Here is a 24,207-nt window from a genome sequence, read left to right as displayed (position 1 = left end):
AAAGTCTGTCTCGGCAACGGGTCCAGCCCTCCGCAGGCATTCATTCACTCAGGGTCCCCGGGAAGGGCTTGTTAGTATGGGCGGGTCAAGGTAGGACAGTCAAAATGTTTAGCAAGGTAGGAAGCAACTCCTTGCACGAGGGACCCCAATAGTCAGCGTGTGTCGGGGGCAGGAAGGCAGCTGTGAAGCCTAGACAGGTGCGGGCACGCACTTGTGTGTTCCCCGCCACGTGTTTGTGGACTTTGAGGCAAAATTTTTGTTTTGGTTCCTGGGGTAGTTTCCGTTCGACATTTTTCTCTGTTTAGCTTTTTGTTTTTTGTTTTTTATTACGAAACTCTGAATAGAAAAAGTGTAACACCTTTGAACGGATTGGGGCAGGCAGTGGACAGCAGATGGATCCGGTGGTCAACAGCTGCGTGAGGAACCCCCAGCCCCCAGCTCCCGTCTGGGGCTGCCTTCGAAACCCCCACTCGGAAGGCAGCAGCGCCTCAGGGCTGCCCCATTACCCACCAACCCCGTTTTCCTTCCACCAAAAGTCCGATTTCCCAGCGACAGCAGCATACCCCGACTTCTCTACTTCCTGCCTGGCAGCCACCCCACACAGCCTGCCCCGCGCTGAGCGAATCTTCAATGAGCAGCATCCTGCCTTCCCACAGACCCCTGACTGGCATTTCCCCATCTCTGAAGCGGGGCAAAGGCTCAACCTAGGCCCAGCTGGGAGCGCCAGAGAGATGGGGGCTGGCAGCCCCGGCCTGGTGGACGGCACAGGAGGATTGGGTGAGGACTGCATGGTGCTTGGGACCATCGCCCATGAGACGGAGAAGAAATTATCCAGAAGGAAAAAGGAGAGGTCAGGTAGGTGGTGAAGAAACATACCATTCCTTTACTGTGCAAGTTGTTAGCCCTCTCTCAACCCAGGGGCTCGTACTGTAAACTTCAAAAAGAGTTGTCTGACTTACTCAAACACGGGAGCAGGCATCTACTGTAGGAGTTCTAGAATATTGGGGGTGGGGTTTTTTGTTGTTTTGGGTTTTTTGTTTGTTTGTTGTTGTTTTTGTTTTCTCCATCGTTCCCTAGTCTCTGCAAAGAATGTGTGTGAGAATGACATATGGGGTCAGGAAGGATTTAGAGGGTATATGGGATGGGTTCACACTGGTGAGGTCTCTTCTCGAGGTTAGGCTGCCTCTGACTCACGCCACATTCAAGCAGCCTCAGAATGGTCCCGGAGCCATAGCTGGGAGAGAGGCTTCCGGGGTTAGGGCTGAGTCTGGGACTCTGGGTGTCCACCCTGAGCCAGGATCCTATATTAGGAGCCCAGAGGCAGAGGAGCAGGACTTAGGGACGGGAGGTGGGGAGAGAGATTGAAAGGGGGGGGGGGTTGGGGATTTAGCTCAGTGGTAGAGCGCTTGCCTAGCAAGCACAAGGCCCTGGGTTTGGTCCCCAGCTCCGAAAAAAAAAAAAAGAAAAAGGAAAAAAAAAAAAAAAAAGAAAGAAAGGGGGAGGGGAAGAGGGAGAGTGGGATCTGGGGCAAACTATCCAGAAGTATGACATGAAAAAGTGGTGTTCAGACTTAGGGGACAGCTCAGCTTGACAAGGTCTAGTGGGGCCTCTGGGAAGCCTATGATGTAAGGAGAGTCCTCTTTAGGGAACACAGCAGCCTTGGGAAAGGCAGAAAGGCAGAAGCAAGTGCCAAGGCCAGCTATGACTGGACGTGTGGATGGCTACTGTGGGGCTGGAGAGATGGCTCAGTGGTTAAGACCACTGACTGCTCTTCCACAGGTCCTGAGTTCAAATCCCACATGGTGGATCACAGCCATCTGTAACGAGAACTGATGCCCTCTTCTGGTGTGTCTGAAGACAGCTACAGTGTCCTTATAAATAATAAATAAACAAATCTTTAAAAAAAATGGCTACTGGGGCTGGAGAAAAGATCATAAAGTCTGTCTCTCCTCCTTGGGTTTTCCTTGTCTTCCCTGTAAGACCCACCCACCACTTACCTTTTCTCTGGTCCCTGTGCCCCCTCCCCCACCCTTGCCAGAAAAGGCAATGCCCCTGCCCCACCACCCTCTTGTGCTCCTGATAGGGAATGCCTACTGAACTTAGAAAGGACCTTTCTGGGCCTAATCAGAAGAGGGCCCGAAGAGATGGGGCACTAGTCAATAGAGGAGAACCTGCTAGGTTTCTCTTCCTAAGCCCCTTTGACCTAGTGTGCACATCAGGGTATCCGCCTTTTCCCCGGGCACTAGTTCCTAGAAAAGAGGTCTTGTCTCTGGAGAGCTCTGGCTGAGAGGAAGGGGAGACCTGCAGGCTGTGGTCTGAGTTGGGAGGAAGTGGGAGGGAGACAGGAGGACGAAGGAGGGAAGTCCCAAATGGTGGGAGGTCCAGACAGCAGCTTTCTTGAGTCCCACAAGTTTGCAAAGTGGGACTGCAGGTTTGTTGGCATCCCCATTCTGCACGTGTGGAAAAGAACAGGAAGCTGTGGCACCAGACTATAATCCCCAAACACAGGAGACTGAGGCAGGAACATCTTGAAGGCCAGGTCAAACTGAACTTTTCTATTTGTGCGTGCGTGTGTGCGTGCGTGCGTGAGTGCGTGTAAGTCTCTTGTCTGGGAAATCAGACAAACCAGATTTGGTCCTTTAAGAAGTGAAATGAACCCCTAGATCCCAAACTCCAAACCCAATACCTTCAGAAGATTCCGGCACAGTCCTCATATGGTATTTGATGTCCGGACTTGCAGCCCCCTCTGGATATACTAACAGTGAGGCTGATGACAAACGGTGCATGCTCAAGGCTAAAGAGAAGAGCTCTTTAGGTTTAATTCATTTTTCTTTTTTTTTTTTCTTCTTTTTTTTTCGGAGCTCGGGATCGAACCCAGGGTCTTGTGCTTGCTAGGCAAGCGCTCTACCGCTGAGCTAAATCCCCAACCCTGCTCTTTAGGTTTAAACCTCGGCAGGTGGGATCAGCCATTCTGACTAACTCAGCTGGAGAGTTAGTGAACTACCCGTCCTTTGGATGCGGTGCTGGCCCCTCCCACTAGGCACAGCACTCTCCTCGGCAGCAGCTGCCCCTCTTGCTCCTCTGACTGTGTTGTCATCTTGTAGCCTCTTCCCAGTAGACTTCCTGGAGGGCCATGGGCATCAAGAAGGGATCTGGGAGATTGCTGGGTTCAGGTGAAATCTTTCACTCTCCCAAATCTCAACAAAACCCAAATGGGCAGTCTTCCCTTTTGGTGAGAAGCCAATAGCAGTGCTTTGGGGACCCGAGCATGCACATGGCCCATCAGAAAGTCAGCCTCTGGGGTTGGGGATTTAGCTCAGTGGTAGAGCCCTTGCCTAGGAAGCGCAAGGCCCCGGGTTCGATCCCCAGCTCTGAAAAAAAGAACCAAAAAAAAAAAAAAAAAAAAAAAAGCCTCTAACCTGCAAAGACTCCCACGCATGGTGGGGCCCCTGGGCCCCCTCACTTGGGGCTCCTCCAGTTCAGCAGTGGAAACAGAAAGCAGGAGTGGGGCCATGAACTCCCTTTCCCTCCATCCCATGCTGCCACCTGGTCAGTGGGGAGAATTTTATTGCCCAGGTGCTGTGTCTGCCGATTGGAGTCTAACTGTGGAGGGAGGAGGCAGGAGGGTCAGCTTCCTAAGAGCCTCACCAGGGAGGCTCACAACTGGCTGCAGAATCTGGAAATCTTAAGAGACAAGGTCTACAGAAAATTCCTCATTACCCCAGGATCTTTTGTCACCCCCAGGTCCTCTAATACCTCTTGTGGCTGTGGTTCATTGCGGGATCCTGGGAACCCAACCTAGGGCCTTGTACACGCCTGGCGCCTGGCGAGGGTTCTACCACTGAGCTACACCTCCATATATTTAGTTTTTATTCTTGTCTGGTTTGTTTTTGTTTTGCTTCACTTCATTTTGTTTGAGGCAGCATCTCAAGTAGCCCAGGTTGGCCTCAAACTCACTATGTAGCCAAGGCTAGCTTTGAACTTCTTGATGCTTCTTTTTTTTTTTTTTCTTTTTTTTTTTCTTTACTTCCCATTCTCTTGATTGCTGGGATCTGGGTGCCTCAGCCAAGTCCCCATGAGCCAGCCAGGAAGGCTGACCAGTCTGGACCACTGCACTTCATTGTCAGGTAGATGGAGGGACAAGGTCACTGCAACTTTGGGGACATTGTTACATTCTTGCAGCTTCTACTTCTCCAGCTGAAAAATGGGACTGTAATAAAGTCACTTACCACCTAGCATATTCAGGAAGGCTAAGTACAGTAAGTGGAAATTTTCTCATTGTACTTGGTGCATAGTAAACGTTCAATAGCAGCCGCGACTAGTATGAAGTCCGCATTTCCTGAACTAGCCTTTAGAACAGCGGTTCTCAACCTGTGGGTCGCGACCCTTTCACAGGGGACGCCTAAGACCCTCAGGAAACTAAAACAATTCGTAACAGTAGCAAAGTTACAGTTATGAAGTGGCAATGAAAGTAACTTGGTTAGGGGGTCACCACAACGTGAGGAACCATATTAAAGGACCGCGGCGTTAGGAAAGTTAAAAACCGCTGCTTTAGAATACAGAATGAAGGGACTGGGGGGAGAGGGTGGGAGTGGAGCGCAGAGGGCAGAGAGCGTGATTGAAATCTCCGGGGTCTGACCCTCAAAAACCTCATAAATAAGAAGGCGTAGTGAATGCCTGGAATCCCAATACCTAGGAAGTGGAGGCAGGGGAATCAGAAATTCGAGATGGTTTTTTGGTTGATGGTATTTCAGGCCAGCGTGGGGTACATGAGACCCCGTCCAAAAAAAAAAAAAAAAAGCTTAATATTCCTGTTTTGGTGGGAACAGTAGAATCGAATATTCCAGATTTTGTGTCTCAGAAATTCCTGGGTAGGATATTTGAACTTCTTACAATCTCTTGGTCCTAAAATCCAGTAGTGGTCTCCTAGCGCTTCAATCAGAGCTGTGAAGATGTGCTGGGAGGTAGGAGAAGAGGCTGGCCCGGGAGGCTCCAGCCACGGACTACGAACTCTGCACCCTTCTCCATTTCCACTGCCCCCCAGCCCGCAGCCTCCCACCTTGCTCTTCTTGGAAGCTGCCTCATAAAAGCCGCGCGCCCCTCCCCCACCCGGAGAGGTCTCGGGAGACCAGTGGTGCAATCTGATTTTGCCTACCCCCAGCCCTGGCCAGGGGTGTTGAAGACCCCTACTGGCAGGGACAGCTGCGAACCCACCGCTGTTTCCCCCTAAACTGTCAGGCTACTACTGTAATCATCTTTAATTTATGGGAATGGGGGATTTGTCGGTGACTTCCTGATGGGAGGTTCAAGGGAAGGTTGCGTGTGACCAGCTTAGCTACCGGGAAGCTGCCCCGCTGCCTGGGAGCAGCACTGGGTTGCCCTGGCTCCCGGCGGCGCCCCCATCCTCAATCGACCAAGGAGAACCTTTGTCAGCCCCTGCATCGTTCAGCCTCCTTCAGCGCCTGGTCCTGCGTCTCTCTCCTGCCCAGAATTCTTCCCTTTGAGGTCTGATCTCCAATGCCCTGCACAACTACACAAACCTTCATTATCCCTCTCTCCCCTCTCTGTTTCCCCTCTGTCCTCTCTCCCCCTTCCTCTCTTTCACTCTTTCTCCTCCCCTCTCTTCTCTCTTCCCACCCCTTTCCTACAGAGCCACACCTAGTCCTGTCCCCCCCCCCCGCCCCCCACATTGTGCTTTCTTCTTTCCTCCCTGACTTTGCCATTTTGCCCTGGTTCCTTTCCCCACAATCTACATATTTTAATATCCAGGTCAAAAACCACTTTTCTGATCATATTTTTCCCCCAGCCCGAGTGACATAGAGAGAGAGAGAGGGCTGTCTCAAAACAAAGAGGGAAGCTTCAGACAGTAGTGTGGTTTAGGACCTGAGCTGATTTTCTGGCTGGAACTTGCCAACTTTGTAGAGACTTGACTAAGCTGTCTCAACGTGGTTGATCTTTTGAAAAAAATCTTTCTTCTTCTCGTGATCCAAAACACACAGCATAAAATGTGGCACCTTTACAGTTTTGAAATGACCTTTTACAACAGCCAACCACAGATCCGATCGACGGTTGAGAACAGATTTCCAGAACTGTCTCATCCTGCAAAACAGAGCTTCTCTTTGGATCGGGTCCCCAAACCCCTGGCAGCTGCCTGCGTCTGAGTAAGAGTTTGGGTGTTACAGGTATCTCTCTCGTGCGGTTGTCTTGTTACTGGCTTGATCAATTCCAAGTCCAGAACTGCTATCGATCCATACCTCCTGAACCAGTCAGTCCTCAAGTCTCATTGATATTGTAGCACATGATGGGGATTTTTTTCCTTTTAAGGCTGAAACATATTCCATTGTGTGTTTGTGCTACATTTCCTTTATCTGTGCATCTGTCCATAGACATTAGGCTGCTAGTTCCGTCACCACATGGTTGTGAAAAGCGCCTCAGGAAATGGGTGTACATGAATCTCTTTGAGCTTGGTTTTATTTTTTAATTTCAGATGTTTACCCACAACTGTAACTATTGGATCATATGGTCATTCTATATTTAGTTAAAAGATGTGTGTGTGGGTTTGGGGATTTAACTCAGTGGTAGAGCACTTGCCTAGGAAGCACAAAGCCCTGGGTTCGGTCCCCAGCTCCGAAAGAAAAAAAAAAAAAGGTGTGTGTGTGTGTGTGTGTGTGTGTGTGTGTGTGTGTGTGTGTGTAAAGCAGCCAGAAGAGGGTGTCGGTTCTCTCAGACCTAGAGTTCCAGAGTTCCAGGCATTTGCACCATGCTTGGCTTGTTATCTGGAGGCTGGGATCCACATTTCAGTCCTTCTGACTGCACAGCAAGTTACTCTTGACTGCTGAGCCATCTCTCCGGTCCCTAGGTTTAACTATTTGAGGCCCCTCCATACTGTTCATTATAGCAAGAGTTCCGTTTTGCAATTCCCTGGATAGTGGGTGTATCATGAGGGTTCCAGTTCCTTCATATCTTAACCAATCTGTTTTATTTTCTGGGTTTTTTTTTTTTTTTGTTCATTTGGAAACCTTCCTTGCTCGTGGGATAGGGGTGGGGGCACAGGTGTGTCACAGAAGCCATGCGGAAGCTAAGAGACAACTCGCTGGAGTTCTCTCCTTGACCACATGGGTCCAGGATGTGAAAGTGCCTTTACACACCAAGCATCTCTCTCCCCTGTTTGTTTTTGCTTCTGTTGCCTATGTTCTGGGGGTTATACGAAAGAAGACATGGGCAAATCCAAAGGCATAGAGATTCGCCCTCTGCTTCCTTCCTGTGGGACTATTATATTTCTAGGAGTTGCATTTAGGTCTTAACCTATATAATTCATTTTTATTTGGTGTAAGGAAGGGATCCAGCATCATAGGTAAGGACTTAGCACCGTGTGCGCGCGTGTGCGGGCGCGCGCGCGCGTGTGTGTGTGTGTGTGTGTATGTGTGTGTATGTATGTGTATGTGTGTATGTGTGTATGTATGTGTGTATGTATGTGTGTATGTATGTGTGTATGTGTGTATGTGTGTGTATGTATGTGTATGTGTGTATGTATGTGTGTATGTATGTATGTATGTGTATGTGTGTATGTATGTATGTATGTGTATGTGTGTATGTGTGTGTATGTGTGTATGTGTATGTATGTGTGTGTGTGTGTGTGTGTGTACATACATCCTCCCCAGCACTATGTGCTGCAGGGTTGTCCATTTCCCGTTGTGTAGCCGTGGCCGCCTATTGATGATTAACATCTGGCCTCTCTGGCCCACTCATGTGTCTTTATCTCAGTTGATTATCACAGCTTTATAATATGTTTTGAAATCAGGAGGCCCGAGACTCCCAGTTTTGTTTCCTTCTGAAGATTAGCTTGGAATCCTTTGATGTTCCATTTTGATAAGGATTTAAGACTCCTTTAAGGTCTGAATTGTTGGGTTTAATGGGGGCTATATTGAATTTGCTACAGTTCTCTTGCATAGTGTGGACGTTTCCAGCGACATTGTGCACACAGTGTCTTATTCCAGCTCACACCCAGAACCTCCAGAAGAAGCCTTAGGGCTCTAGTGGCCAGTATGGGAGGAGGAAGCGGATCTCTATGTTGCCAGTGTCCCTCTGGGTGTCCCTTGCCTCTTAGATGCAGTTGCTGCCACTGTTCCTCCTCCAAAAAGCAGACTGGGATCCAGAGAGGCCATTTGGCCTCAACTTTGTCTGAACTCAGAGGCTCGAGTGCAAACCCTGCACCTGCTCAGACTCCTGACCTGCAAAGTTCTAGAAAGAGTGGGTTTCTGCTGAAACAGCAGATCCCGCTGAGTGTCTCAGAGGAGAAGGTCTAAAAAGCCTGGGGGCTTCCAGAAGGCCAGCCAAGGGGCTACCTTAGGGCTGCCTGCTATCTTGGCAGGGTAAGGCTCAGGAGCTGCCTACCCACAGGCTGTCATTTTGGCTTGAATAAATCAGGGACCTGAGTGGAGAGAGGTGGTCTTGATTTAGAGGCAGGTCTTACACCCCTACAAGCCCCAGAGGTAGGTAGCCCCTTACCCTAGGTTTCCTCTTTGCCCATACCCTGGCCCTTCTCACCCATCTCTGTGCCTCTGGCCTGGACGCAGCCCATCCCTGACTGTTTCGTGGTATTTTCCTGTCTTCTTTGTTCTCAGTGTAGAGGAACTGTGTAGGCAGTGGCCCTTGCTTGGCCCTGAAGCCCACGCTTCCTTTGGTGACAGCAAATGATGACAAATGAAATGTAAAAACACAAAGTCCAGCACTGCCTGTGCCTTCCCCGTTATCTCAAGGGCTGCTGTTCCCTGGGCTGGGGAGGTAACACAGCGGTAAAAATGCTCACCTGGGGGTTGGGGATTTAGCTCAGTGGTAGAGCGCTTACCTAGCAAGTGCAAGGCCCTGGGTTCGGTCCCCAGCTCCGAAAAAAAGAAAAGGAAAAAAAAATGCTCTCCTGGGTCTCTAGAAACTCGTGGGTGGGGTGGGGTGGACACATACACACACACACACTAACACACATACACACACTCACACACACACATACACACACATATACACACATACACACACTCACACACACATACACACACATACACACATATACACACATACACAGTCACATACACACACATACACACTCACACACATATACACACATACACATACACTCACACACACATACACACACATATGCACACACTCACGCACACCACACACACATATGCACACACTCACACATATGCACACACACATACACACACATACACAGTCACATACACACACATATACACACACATACACACACTCACGTACACACATACACACACAGAATACACACACTCACGCACATACATACACACACATACTCACACATATACACACATACACACACAGAATACACACACTCACGCACATACATACACACACATACTCACACATATACACATATACACACACAGAATACACACACTCACGCACATACATACACACACATACTCACACATATACACACATACACAGTCACACACACATACACACTCACACACACATATACACACATACACACACATACACACATATGCACACACTCACACATATGCACACACACATACACACACATACACACTCACACATACACACACATACACACACACACACACACTCACTCACTCACTGATGCTCCACCTCCATTGCTATCCCCTCCTCCTCCTTCCCCTTCCCCCTTCAGCTCACTGCACCTCCTTAGATTCTTCTGTGATCCTCACAGCCTCTCAAGGCCTGGTCCTCCTCTTTCCATCACCACTGCCCACACTCACTACTCCACCCCAGCAGGGACTCTTGGTGAAGACTACCCTGGCATCGGCCATTCTCATTCCAGAAGGACCTGCTACCCTGTCCCTGCTGTAAATTCCCTGGCCCCACCACTGGGCTTCCTGTCTCTTCGTGCACCTGCAGACCATGATGGGGGGAGGGGAGGGCTCTGGACACTGGGATGGTGCAGCACCTGGTGAAAGTCAAGCTGAACCCAGGAAGCCAGGAAGGTCCCATATGTGAACAACCAACTGCTTCTCGTGGCCTCTGTCTGATTCCTACCTACCTCAGGGGACTTTCCACACTCCTCCTTCATGAAGGCATCAGAGATGAGGACTGTAACAAATCATCTACTTCAGGTCAGCTCAGGACACCACAGATTCCTCCTTCAGGGGGCTTGCCAAGGTTTTACCCCAAAGAGACCCTTCCTCTCTCCTCCTTGGGGAGTCCCAGTGAGACAGACCTAGACCCTGACCCACATATTGTCCCCAGAGCACCTAGAGTACAGCCTTTATGGTCACCATTCCCTGGGGGCAGTGTGACAGATGACTCTGTCTTAATCTAACTCTGGGTGGTTTTAGTCTTTTCATCTGTTCAATGGGCTCGTGCGTGCCTTTCCTGCCTTACAGAAGAATAAGTAGCAGGAGAGAGGCTGGAGTGTGACTGTGGGAAAGCACTAGCGCATGGGAGCCCTGGGTTCTAACCAGTGCACTACCAATAAGAGGAAATAACAGGAAGCAGACTGATCTCTGTATGAAGGACACCCGAGTTCTGGGCTCTGCTCTTCCACAAACCTGCTGTCACTCTGCTCAATCACCAAGGGACAGAAAACCATCCCGGAGTCCCCTTTTTCTTCCAGCTCCACCATCCTGTGATCCAGGGGTCAATATGAAAGCCCAGCAAAGTCTCTGTCTGGGAGCGGACTCCACTTACCCGTTGCAAAATGCTATTTGAACATAGAGCGTGTGTTCCTCCTGGTCTGTCAGAAATTATGGAAAATGGTGCAGTAGCGTCGGGCAGCAGGGGCGTAGCACTCCAGAGAGGCGTGTTCCTCTGCGTCTGTCTGACCCTCTCAGTGGCCCTGATAAGGCCGTCTGCTATTTAGGAAACCCTGCCAAGTCTGGCAGCTACTTCTGAAATGCTTTTCCCTGGGCTGATTTAAAGCTCATGTGGGAGCCACAATCACACATACGTCCTGTTTGCATTTCTCTGGGCACTATGGAGTGTACCCTTGTGGTCCTGCTTGATCTGAGGGCTGTACAGGACAGAGGGCGGGCAGCTCCTCACTAACCACAGAGGAAGTCCGCAGTCCTACGCGGTCGAGGTTACTCTATCACAGGGCTTGGAAGCGTGGCTTCCTGTGGAAGGCTGGAGCAACAGCAGCTGATGGCGACTGTGGCTGTTGACCTATCTATCGGAAAGACCGGGGGATGGGAAAGAGGCCCCTCAAAGACCCATTTGAAAGACATCCTTAGCTTGTGCCTGAAATCCCTGTTTTTGGGAAGCTGAGGCAGAAGGCTCAGTGTAAGTGCAAGGACAGTTTGAAATACATAGTGGATTCTGGGACAGCCTGTCCCCTGTTGGGGAAGGAAGAGAGAGAGGGAAGGAAGGAGGGCGAGGGAGTAGGTGAGCAGGCGTGTGTACATGCATTCTTGGCACACAGATCTGGGGATGCGGTACCCTCTGATGACCTTTTCTAAGTCCGTGGCATCATCTTTTAGACATCACACCCAACAGGCTGTTCTTCCAGACGGGCTCAGCTATGCCAAGCACCATCTAATGGGTTAACAGGCATTAATGTCATTTTTTGTTTTGTTTTTTTCCCTCTGAGCAGCCTTAGGCTCAGGGTAGGTGAAGCTATTCTTGCTTTGCAAATGAGGAAACTGGCAGGACTTGGAGAGGTGTGGGAAGACTCACTTGAGGTCAGGAAAGCTCCTGCCTAAGGCCAGGACCTTGCAGATGCCAAAGCCCAGACTGTCCAGGGGGTTTTCAGATGCCTCTGCCAATTCACCTCCCCTCCCTCCCCCCCCTCCCCTCCCTCCCCTCCTCTTCTCTCCCTCCTTCCCTCCCCTTCCCTTTTCTCCCCTCTTCTCCCCCTCCCTTCCCCCTCCCATCCTCTCCTCTTCCCCCTCCCCTCCTCCCCTTCCCTTTTCTCTTCTCCCCTCCCTTCCCCCTCTTCTCTCCCTGGAGTCAGACAGAAGCTCTGAATGCAGGAGAGAAACTCCCTGATGGATTTCTGGTCTTTGGGCTGAAGGCTGTGGAAAGATGAGAGGGAGCCTTGTGATAAACAATGACTCAGGGGAGCAAGAGGGCTGAACAAGGGAAAGGGCCTCCGGTTCCTCCAGGCCCAGTGAGGAAAAGCAAAAGAATTAGAGGAAGCAGAAGAGGGTGCTGGGCTCATGGCTCAGGAGAGAACCCTGACGTCCGTTCTTCACTGGAACGAGATTCCCATCCAATTGTACTATTTCACACAAGAGCCTGAGATGCAGAGAGGGAAGGGCAGGCTCTCAACAAAGATAAACCGTGTTGGAGCTGAAGAGATGGATGAGGGGTTTAGAGCACTGCGTGCTCCTCCAGAGGACCCTGTTTTGTTTCCTAGAACCAACATGGAGGCTCCCGCCCTTCCATAAGTCCAGTTCCAGGGAATCTCCTGCCCAATTCTGGCCTCTGTGGGCCCCTGGGCACACAAATGGTACACAAACATACATGCAGACCAAAACAAACAAACAAACAAACAAAAACTCCACATTTTTTTAAAATGTAAAGAGAACTCTATTGTCCTGGTGCTTGAGTCCATTGGATGGATGGCAGTGCCGTCCGTGCACATGAACTGTCGGTCTGAGTCTGCAAATTGTACACCTCAGGCCGGAAGAGCCCGGGAGTCCTCAGGAGTCTTGATAAGATGTTGCAGGCTTGTTCATACTGTTGCAAGACAAACTCCCACCTCAGTCTCCTAGCTCCTTCTCATCATTAGCGAGAAGAGTTTTTTTTTTTCTTTTCTTTTTTTTTTTCCGGAGCTGGGGACCGAACCCAGGGCCTTGTGCTTGCTAGGTAAGCGCTCTACCACTGAGCTAAATCCCCAACCCCTAGGGAGAAGAGTTTATCTCCCTCTGGGAAGCTGATGGAGGACATCTGGGTCCTCATTGTGGGATGAATGCAGCACTGAGATGTCAGAACAAATCAGGACAGTGGGACACAGGAGAGGCCCATCTCCAAGGCAGGGCCCAAGCAATCAGTCCACAACCCCCTGCAAAGGGACCCCCTCCCTCCCCCTCCCTCCCCCCCCTTCAGCTCCTCCTTCTAGGGAAGATTACATTCTGGACTCAGGGGCACTGGGAGTTGTTTTGTGGAATATGATGGGGCAGCTGTGCACACAGAGGTAAGGCCTGGGGGAAGAGGAAGGAGGATGCAGATGGAACCTGCCTTCATTCGCCAAGGAGAACCCCTAGAGGTGGAGACAGGCTGTGTTCTACTTCCAGTCTCTCAGGCAGGGCACCCAGCCTAACGGTGGAGAGTCTGACATCAAGGCAGAGAACCTTGGCTCTCGTCAGGTGGGTCTGGATTCAAATCTCTCTTCCCCTACTTAAACACTGCTGGGTAAGGTCCTAGGCACCCCCAGGAACAGATTAATAGACACTACCTGTATGCCAGGTACTGAAAAGTGGTCACAACCCAGGGAAGAACATTAACCAAAGGATCCAGGGTAGTCCACCCAACCAAGAAACAGGGAGGATCAGAGTAGCTGCTGGCGCAGGGGTTTCGATGAGGATTGAGGAAGCAGAAACATCCGATTGCAGAGAGCGTGCCAGCTGTTAGCTAGGGCATGGCGGCACGTGTGATCGAAGGAAGGACAGGGCCGAAGCAAGCAAATCATTCTAAGTGGGCATTCTATGTGGGTAGCATAAATTCACCTTCTCTCTGAGAAAGAACAAAGACTTCTAGAGGTCCTGAGTTCAATCCCCAGCAACCACACAAATAAAATAAATAAGTAAATCTTAAAAAAAAAAAAAAAAGAACTAACTAAAAAAAATAAAGAGGGGTTGGGGATTTAGCTCAGTGGTAGAGCACTTGCCTAGCAAGCGCAAGGCCCTGGGTTTGGTCCCTAGCTCCGAAAAAAAGAAAAAAAGAAAGAAAGAAGAAAGAAAGAACAAAAGAGAAAAGGCCAACTGTTATTAACTCCATCTCCATTTTCTTCAATGGCATCTCATAGAATGGAAATACTGGAACGATTAATATCTTGATACTTGCCCTGTATTTTAGGTTGTAAGCTCACTCTCACACATATTAGCTTATCCAGGTCTTCCCAAAATAATGGAGATCATGGTTCTGGTGTTGTGCTTTGAGATGAGCCTTGGAAAGCCAGTCTGGGTGGTGCATGGACTGACGGTCCAGCTCACTTGGAAAGTAGAGGAGGAAGAGGAATACTTTGGAGCTGTCTTCCATTACCTATCCAGCCCGAGGCCAGCCCAAAAGGCCTGAAATTCTGTCTTTTAAAAAAATTAGCTTGGGAAGGAGGTTTTATTTTCTCCAATTTCTTGGAAAAGGGGAGAGTAGGGATGGAATCCGCACTGTAAGTCTCCTGCCTATCCACTCCCTGCAGCTGTGACAAAGGAGGGGCCGGGAAGCACCGTGGGCCCTTTGGGACAGAAGTTTGTGGACACCCTGAATCTCAGCGGTCACCGGGCTTCCTGGCCTCACCGGCTGGGGTGTGCTCCAGGGAGGCCTTCGCATCCGCTGCGTGACCGACCCTCCCGGGCCGGCCGCCAGCAGGGTTAGCGGCGCTGGCAGCCACCAAGGCTGGAGGACTCCTGAGGGACCCGCCGGGAGACTGCACGTCCTTCCCATCCAGCCCACGCTCAGGCATCCGGGCGAGGTCTGGCCCCGCCTTCTCCGGCCAGGAGCCAGCGTCCACTGAGCAAAGAACCAGTGGCTGGTTACCTCTTCTGGCCTGAGAGGGGGATAGGGCGTTCACCAACCGACCCCATTGAGAGTTGAGTGCCCTCACCCATCCCACTCACTGTGTCTTCCAGCCACTTCCCTGAGCCCTTCTCCCCTTCCCTGGCAGCCAGAGGGAAAAAAGCAGTCAACCAGTTAATTGTTCAGGCGCGTTAGCCTCCTGCGAGTTACCTCTCTCCGACACTACTGCTAAGGGAGAGGCACAGCCGCCTGCTCTTCAACCTAGATGCAACCCTTCTGTCAGCACCAGACTCCACAGTCTGTGAACTGTTCAAGGAGATCTCGTATTGGAACAGTGAATTAAACCGCCTGGGTCTGAGTCCCGCCTCCATCACTTAGCGGTTAGGTGAACTTGTTCCTGTGTTTGGTGTTTGGGTCTGTAAAACATGGCCACTGCTGAAACCACTTGGTTGGACTGCTGTGGCGAGGAAGAAGTAAATGCAGGTATAGACACTGTTTCCTGGCCCTGTCATGGGATTAGGACTGAGCCCCTGTGTCTAACAGAAGCCAGGGTTCCAGAAGGTTCTCCAGAAATGGCCTCCTGGGGCCGACTTCAGTGGGTGTGACCAGCTCCTGCATCATGGTGATGTTGCTGAGGTTCAGGGAACAGTCCAGCAATCTGGTCTTAAAGCAGTGGGGCATGAACTTGACCAGAACGATCCAGAGTGATCATCGGGAGGGCTTGCCAAGACAGGTTGCTGAGCGGCTGGGGCTGCAATGCTTCTGTTGATAAAGGGCTTGTTGCACAAGGACCTGAGCTCAAACCCCTGCACCCTGTTTCAAAAAAAAAAAAAAAAAAAAAAAAAGAAAGAAAGAAAGAAAAAGGAAAGAAAAAAATCTGAACATGGTGATAAATAACTGCAGCCCTAAGAATGATCAAGTAGATACAGGAGGGTCCTTGGGCTTACTGGTCAACCAGACTAGACAAACTTGCCATCTCCAGGTTCAGTGAAAGACCTGATCTCAAAAGCTAAGGTAGAGGATCCATTGAGATGGCTCGATGGGTAAAGACTCTTACTGAGGAGCCTGACGCGCTGAATTCAGTCTCTGGAACTCACAGTGAATGGAGAGAACCAAGTCCCAGAAGCCGCCCTCTAAACCCCTCCCTGCTAAATAACAAACAAACAAACAAATAAATAAATAAATAGTTTAAAGCCTAAGTTTGAGGGTGACACAGAAAGACAACCAATGTTGATGTCTGGCTGCCACACACACACACACACACACACACACACACACACACACATATACACACATGTACATGCACATAGTACACGTGTGCACACACGCACACACATACAGGTTATTGAGTTTCCCACCCTACTCCATCGAGTTTGTGACTCAACTGTGATTTGTATTTAACACAAGTTTTCAGTCATAGCCCATGCCGGCAGCTCTCCCTGCTGAAAGCCTTTACCAGAACAGGCATGGGACCCAGGGCCAGGATACCAAAATACCCAAAATACCCTGGCAGGGCTGTAGGGTGCCCTCGGCCACACCTCCCTTCCTAGGAACTTTGTTTGTCTTGGAGTGTGGGGACCCTGGAGCTGCAGGCTACGGAGGCCTTCCTGGAGTCAGGCTGGGACTTACAGACTTTAAACAGCCAAGCATAGCTTCGCCGGCCTTGGGAAGGAAAAATCTGGTGAGGGGAGCAGGAGCAAGCAGAGTACACTTGAGATTGGGACTAAAAATATTTCTTGACCATCTCAGGGACAAGATGTTGGAAGGAGTGAGAGAAGCCATGGTGTACTAAAGTAAGATGAGACAGACCAGGACATGCTGCCCAGCTGTTTACAGGCTACTGAATGGAAGAGAATGAACCCCTCATGTCCCCTCACATTTTGAGTTCACTTATGTCTCCCCCGTTTGGGGCTTTCTTTTCACAGACAACCCAGAGAATGGAGGAGGAAAGCCAGAAGGCAGCAGCAAGGCCCGGAAGGAAAGGACAGCTTTCACCAAGGAGCAGCTACGGGAGCTAGAGGCTGAGTTCGCCCACCATAACTACCTGACCAGGCTCCGTAGATACGAGATTGCAGTCAACCTGGACCTTTCAGAGCGGCAGGTAGGGCTTGGGGGCTTGCATTGCTCTCTGCTCACCTCCCTTCCCTGTCACCCCTGCCTGGACCCCTCCTTTTCCTCTACCCAGCCACAGCTGTATCTGATGATCAACCACCCCAGGGAGAATTGTCAGAGTTCCACTGATGGACTCTGTAATTGATCTGGGATGGAGCTTGCACAGCCCAGTTTTTAATGGTCCCCTGGGGGGTACTTTTCATGTGAACAAGAATTAGGGTATCTGGTGATCTGATTTCCCCCAAATTTGAATCAGCGTTTGCCTCGGATTCACCTAAGCAATTGTTTAAATGGAGATTCTGCAAGCCCAATGTTGCGATGCTCGCCTGCAATCCCAGCACTTGGGAGGCAGAGGCACGACGATTATGAGTTCAAGGCTACCCTGGACTACACAGTGAGCTGAGGCTAGCCTAAAAAACTGTCTTAAAAGAAATCAAAAGACGGCTGGAGATGTAGTTCACTGGGAGTGTTTACCTTGCATACAGGAATCCCTGGGTTTAATCTCCACACCTCAGGCAGATGTGGAGGTCAAAGGATTAGTTCAAGGCCAGCCTGGGCTATGTGAGATCCTGTTAAAAATAAACAAACAGGGGCTGGAGAGATGGCTTAGTGGTTAAGAGCACTGACTGCTCTTCCAGAGGTCCTGAGTTCAATTCCCAGCAACCACATGGTGGCTCACAACCATCTGTAATGGGATCTGATGCCCTCTTCTGGTGTGTCTGAAGACAGTGACAGTGTACTCATATAAATAAAGTAAATAATTTAAAAACAAACAAACAAAGCTAAAATAAAATCCAGATTCCAGGGAACAGTTTTGAAGTAATAGTGAGAGGGAATGGGAATATTCACTGGAAGAAAGTTCTCAGTTGACTTAGACACAGGGCTGGGCCCTAGGCCCTGAGGAAAAGGGCCCTGCCTGGCTCTTGGACATGTCCTTGAAGCATCACACCTGCTTTTGTGTGGCATAACAGTAGGTAATAAAGAACAATCTTCAGATGCCAAAGTACTCTGTGAGAGTGTGGGATTCTCAATCGAAAGGCTTAGAGTCTTGCTTCTGCCATGTCTGGCCCCTGTGGTATCTGGGTTCCCATCTTTGTAATAAAACCCAACGTCATATGATAATGACAGTCAGCTTCGGAGCCAGAGGAACTAAAAGGTGCTCTATCACTGTGAAGGAGGATGAGGCCTGTGATCTGTTCTCAGGCCTTTGGGGAGTGGAGCCTGGAGACTGAGGCCTGTTGTGAAGGAGGGGGCAGGGCATGTAATAGAGGGGAGGGAAGCAGAGTGATTGTCAGAGACTTTCCACCTCTGCCCACATCTGGGGACACAGGCAGGCCTCAGTGCAGATCTGTGTGGTCTCCCTCCCCTCACTCCCTGGGATCCTTGGGGAATCAACGAGTGAGCGTTCCAGGTCTTGGGGGTGACGCCAGCCCTAGAGAGACCTGATCCTTTTGCTTCCTTCCTCAGGTCAAAGTGTGGTTCCAGAACCGGAGAATGAAGTGGAAGCGTGTGAAGGGGGGTCAGCCCGTGTCCCCACAGGAGCAGGACCCAGAGGATGGAGACTCTGCAGCTTCTCCGAGTTCAGAGTGAGATGCTCCAAAGACCAAAACCAAGAAAGACTGAACGAACGCCCTTTCCAACTCCCACCACCCACTCCCACCCTCACATCTTCTGGACCCACCCAGGCAGCCTGCGCACACTCGTACGTAGATGTGAAGTTGCCCAGTGTGGGAGCCTTGAATTTCCCAGAAGGTTTAGCCCAGCATCGCCCCAGTCTCAGCAGCCCCTTCCCCAGGGCTTCAATTTTCCACACTCTCTTGAACTCCACAGGACCCAGCGGACTGGGAAACTCTAGAAACAGAACCTGGGACACTCTTTTCTGGGTCTCTTGGCTGCTACCCACACCTACCATCCCCCTCTTACATCAAGTCTCCTCTGGGTCTGGCCCCATATGGCCTGTGCAGAATCCATTCCTTGGTACCAGCTGGTGACTTGTAAAAGCAAAACCCTCTCCAGATGTTCACACCATTGCATTGAGTGGAAGGCTAGAAAGTGGCTCCTGTCTCTAAGGACGGAGAGACTAGCACAAGAGCTGATGGATGATGACCTAGACACATGGACCTCAGGCTACAGCATCCTGTGTGCTCTAAGGACTCTGACTGCAAATGAAGACAGGAAAACAGTCCATCTTCCTCCATGGGATGCATCTGGACCTGTCCTGCATGTTCCCCAAAGCTATTTTGTGGGAAGAACTCCCAGGTTCACACACATGGGCAGCTCAAATCTCAGACCCAACTTCTAAGAATGCCGCTGTGAGGACTGGTGGGCAGACAGCCTCGGGCAGCAGTATCCTTGGAGGAGACCCCGTATGCCTCAGTATTAGATGGTGGCTCTCGCAGGTCCTGCTGTTGTTGCAGAAGGAGGTCAGCAAGTGTTTGGATTTCTTGCATGTAGATTTGATTGCCAGTGTTTAAAAATAACCCCGGTTCCCCACCCCACCCCATCAAGACAGAAGCTGTGGAAAATGATTGTCAAATGAGATGGCAAGTTAAAGCATGTATCAGTTTCCCCCTAAAGCATACTTCATATGGTTTTTTTTTCTAAGATTATGTCAAAAAATTGTGCAAGGTCAATTCACTTTGTAAGAAAACTCTCGGAGAAATAAATCAACCAAAAAAAAAAAAAAAAAAAGCAGTTTCCAGCCTTTTTCTTTATAGAATTCAGAGTCATGGCTCTCCTGTATCACGCTGATTCTCATCTAATAATTACCCAGACAAGTCTACAAGGAGAAAAAGGAGAGAGGTCACTTAGACCAAAGTGCCTTCCCAAAGTGTTGTTCATAACGCAGGTACCAGGCTCAGTGGCTAGAATGTTCCCAGCATGGACATCCGGCAGCATGTACTGGGTACTGGGGGGGTGGGATCTGACATTCTCTTGTGGTGTCTATGGGCCCAAATGTGTGCATACATATTCTCTCTCTCTCTCTCTCTCTCTCTCTCTCTCTCTCTCTCTCTCTCTCTCTGTGTGTGTGTGTGTGTGTGTGTGTGTGTGTGTATAAATAAATGTCATTTTTTTTAAACTTTTTTTAAACTTTTAAATGGGACTGGGGAGGAAGCTCTCAACTCTCAACTGATAAAGTGTTACCATAGTGAGTTCCTGGTGAGTGAGATTTTGTTGCAAAAGTGTGTGTGTGTGTGTGTGTGTGTGTGTGTGTGTGTGTGTGTATAGAATATTGGCTACTCAGGGGCTGGAGAGATGTCCCATCAATTAAGAGCACTCATTGCTCTTCCAGGGCTTCTGAGTTCAATTCCCAGCAACCACATGGTGGCTCACAACCATCTGTAATGGGATCTGATGCCTTCTTTTGGTGTGTCTGAAGACAGTGACAGTGTACTCATGTAAAATAAATAACTCTTAAAACAGAACAAAACAAAAAACACTGACTGGGGGTTGGGGATTTAGCTCAGTGGTAGAGCGCTTGCCTAGCAAATGCAAGGCCCTGGGTTCGATCCCCAGCTCCGAAAAAAAGAAAAAAAAAAAAAAAAAAAAAACACTGACCGCTCTTCCAGAGGACCTTGGCTCCATTGACAGCACCCACATGTCGACTCACAGCAGTCTGTAACTCCAGCTCCAGAGGGTCTGACATCCTTCTCTGCTCTCCTGGCCTCTTTGAGTTCTGTGCACTCCTGTGGTGCACATAGGAACTTACAGGCAAAACACCTACACACATAAAACATGCATGTGCACCCACACATATGTACAGGAACACACAGAAGAATTTAAAACTGTATGGCAATATGGCTCAGCGACTGAGGAAAGCCCTTGTCAGCAAGTCTGACAACCTAGATTTGGTCCCCAAGAGCCACAGGTTGGAAAGAGACAACTGACTCCTTCGAGTTGTCCTCTGACCTCTACATGGACCCCATGACTCATGCATGCACCCGCACGAGCGTGCGCGCGCGCACACACACACACACACACACACACACACACACACACACACACACACACACACAATGAATAAATAATCGTAATCATTTTTTTTTTTTTGGTTCTTTTTTTTCGGGGCTGGGGACCGAACCCAGGGCCTTGCGCTTCCTAGGTAAGCGCTCTACCACTGAGCTAAATCCCCAGCCCCTGTAATCATTTTTAATTGTGTGAAGCTGTCCCAACTACAACTGGAGAGCAATGCTCAGCATTAGCCAACAATATTCATTACAAAAACAGAAGGGAAAAAGACTCCTTCAGTGTGAGAGTTGAAATTCCTCAAAAACTCCCACATTGAGTAAATCTATTGAGTCCAGTGGTGAAAGGAAGCTGCGCACACACGTCTCACACAAGAGTTCACCAGGTTTTTTGCACACTGCCTTCCCAGTGTCTGACTGCTTGGTGCAGCGTGAGCTGCAGTTGGGGCAACTGCTCTTCAGGTTAGGTGCGGTGGCATTTACCTGTAACCTAAGTCCTGATGAGGCTGAGGCAGAAGGATCAGGAGGAGGTCAAGGCTAGCCTTAGCTAAATCTAGAGTTTGAGGCCAGCTGGGCTACTTGCCTCAGAGAGAAAGGAGAGAGAGAGAGAGAGAGAGAGAGAGAGAGAGAGAGAGAGAGAGAGAGAGAGAGAGAGGGAATTTACTAGATTGAGTAACACTGAGTAACATGACAGGGGCTGAGTGGTCTAGCTATGTTATGGCCTCTGTATGCCAGAGAGGCTGAGGACCTTATAGCTCCCTAGTTCACAGGAGGAGTCCAAGTCTTGCACTGCAGGCACACAAGGCTCATTCAGTCCGTGTGACTAGACTGACGCTAGGTGGTGGTGTTACACCCCTTTAATTCCGGAATTTAGGAGGCAGAGGCAGGTGGATCTCTGAATTCGAGGCCAGCCTCGTCTATGGAGTGAATTCCAGGACAGCCAGAGCTACACAGAGAATCCCTGCCTTGAAGAAGGAGGAGGAAGAAGAGGAGGGGGAGAGGCAGGAGGAGGGGAAGGAGGAAGACTTAACCGATGTCAGTGGAGAATGGTGGAGGTGGCAGTGGAGGTGGCAGTGGTGGCAGCAGCAATAGACACATCATCCAGACAGCACGGCCCCCTCCCTGCCTCTTTATCTCTGGTCTCTCCATTGAAGGGTGCTGCCCACTCTCGGGGTGGGTCCTCTCACCTCAGCAGTTGCTTTGGAAACTCATTTGCAGGCATGGCCTTGTTCCCTGGACAATTCCAGATCCCAGCAAGTTGACAATCAAGGTAAGCCCTGGTGCACGGCCTGGATCTCTACTTTTGCATGGAAGCCTCATCCATTAAAAGCCATGTGTTCTCCAGCTATGCAGAGGGGCCTGTGCCAGCCGAGCCTTCATTCCCAGTCACTAACGAGGTGAGGGTCATTGTGTACATTGTGTACTCTCTGGGCCACCTTACATGTTCCTTTGCTCACCGGATGCCCCATCTCAACCCCGTTTCCCACAAACCCTGAGCCTAGTAATATTGCTATGCACCTTCAAACTGGCCGTGAGCCCACACCCCACTCTAATGCTGCTGTGCCATTCACAGCTGTTCTTTATCTCTGACTTCCTGTCTTGAGTCTATGTGTCTATGGCCACCATCCCAACTTACTGTTCTTCTATTTGGGGGGAATGTATTTCTCTATTTTATTCCTAGTCACTAATGTGATACCCGAAACGGACTGCATCAAAATATAGTAACTGAAGGGATGGATAGACAAACGGATGAACAGATGTACAAACAAAGAGATGATGGCAGATGGGTAGATTGATAGAAGGACAAACTCTATGTGAATGGACAGAGGGATAGATGGACAGAGGGGCAGATGGATGGATAAATCAATGGGTGAATAGAAAGATGGACAGACAGGGGGATGGATGGACAGATGGATGGATAAGAGGCTGAGCAGCTGAATGGAAGGAGAAACTGTTAAATTAGTGGTATTTATTCCCTTGCTTTTTGGCTCTAAGACAAATAGGTCACTTAGTGGAAACTCTGATCTAAAGGTCAGCTTGATAATGAGACACAGTCCAGACTTTCAGAGATCACAAACCTGGCAGATCATGCCCTCGGAGTGGGGACACCACCCTGATTCTACAGCCCCAGAGAACTCTCTCTTGGCTGTAGTCATTGGACCAATATCCTCTGCCAATCACTTGCTCACCTCCCTGCCCCGTCTGAAATTAGGACAAGACTTCCTTTTTGCCTTTGACCTACAGTTGGCAAAGAATCAGCCTCCGGGGCCTGACCCCTGCCACCAGCAAGCCTCAGGAGTCGTGCCTGATAAGAGGCTTGTCAACCATTTCCACACGTCTGGAAGGGTGATGCTTAATAACTTAAAGGTGACATCAGGGTTGGGAGTCATATCCGATTGTACAGAGAGACATGACCTAACTCGTCTCTCACCGTTGTTCTGGCTGCGAGAGCTTGTCTTTATTAATTTCCTAACTGGAGCTGCTGGCTCAGAATTCCAGGCTGTCCCCAGAGCTGGGGCCCATGGCTGGGCTTAACTCCAGCATGACCAGGAAGGCACAGACTGAGCTGTGACTGAGAGGGGCACCCACCACGGAGTCTGAGCTCTGCTTGGCCTGTGTTGGTTTCTACTACCCAACAGATGTCACATTTGAGGGAAGCAAAGCCACATTTTCTGAAGGGCTCCTGGATCACATTGCAGGTCCCCTGGTAGTTAAAGGGATGGTTTTCTTTGTGCTCTTAAAGGTGATTTAAACCCAGTTTTCCAGGAACACAAATCCTGTCTAAAGCACCCAGTGCACCTGGCTGGAGAGTTGCAGAACTGCATCTGAGCCTGTGGCTGTCTGGGGGAGTTAGCTGGCTTTATTTTCCTTTCATATTCTGCACTGTAGACAGAGAAATCTGAAGTCTTCATTGCCTTCCTCCTCAGCTCCCGCCTTGTACACACACACACACACACACACACACACACACACACACGTATGCACACACACAAGCACACATGCATACATACCAGCCTCCAGCCTAACAGACTTGGGCTAGCACAGGCTAGCACAGATGAGATGCTCTGTGACCTTCATGAAGTCACCTACCTTCTCTGAGCCTCAGTTTCCCTCTCTCTAGGCCCACAGGAGTTGTGGTACTTAGACAAGGTACTTTATTTGCAGCAGTGTGTGGATACGATTCATTCATTTCACAAGAATATTTGTCCAGTGTTGATTCTGTCCAGTCCTGGCTACAGTGAGTGGAGGCAGAATCAGCCTGATATGGGACCGCAGGGTCATGTCTGTAGAACCTAGCACAGTGCCTGGCTCAGAGAAGGCCTTCGGTGGAAGTAAGGTCCTCTCCTCTCCTCCCCTTCCCTTCCCTATACCCTACCTCACATGCTTGCTCTTTTTCATCAAGAAGGTTTTTTTTTTCTGAGAAGCAACCCCAAGGCAA

General features: G+C 49.8%; 1 protein-coding gene across 2 annotated transcripts; it reads left to right on the top strand.

Annotated features, from left to right (window-relative positions):
• Meox1 (mesenchyme homeobox 1) lies at window positions 1-19,502 on the top strand. Of its 2 annotated transcripts, NM_001108837.1 has the most exons (3): window positions 393-855; window positions 16,617-16,792; window positions 18,271-19,502. In NM_001108837.1, the coding sequence occupies exons 1-3, from the start codon at window positions 393-395 to the stop codon at window positions 18,391-18,393; spliced, it is 762 nt and encodes a 253-aa protein (NP_001102307.1). In that variant the 3' UTR covers window positions 18,394-19,502. The 2 variants fall into 2 exon arrangements, with proteins under 2 accessions (XP_063125617.1, NP_001102307.1); XM_063269547.1 differs by lacking the exon at window positions 16,617-16,792 and having other exon boundaries at window positions 1-855; window positions 18,271-19,494.
• Window positions 19,503-24,207: the final 4,705 nt, after the last annotated feature.

This window comes from Rattus norvegicus, chromosome 10 (genome assembly GCF_036323735.1).
Source record: "Rattus norvegicus strain BN/NHsdMcwi chromosome 10, GRCr8, whole genome shotgun sequence".
NCBI classification, from domain to species: domain Eukaryota; kingdom Metazoa; phylum Chordata; class Mammalia; order Rodentia; family Muridae; genus Rattus; species Rattus norvegicus.
The sequence above is the reverse complement of the archived record's forward strand: the minus strand, read 5'-3'. Positions and strand labels throughout refer to the sequence as shown.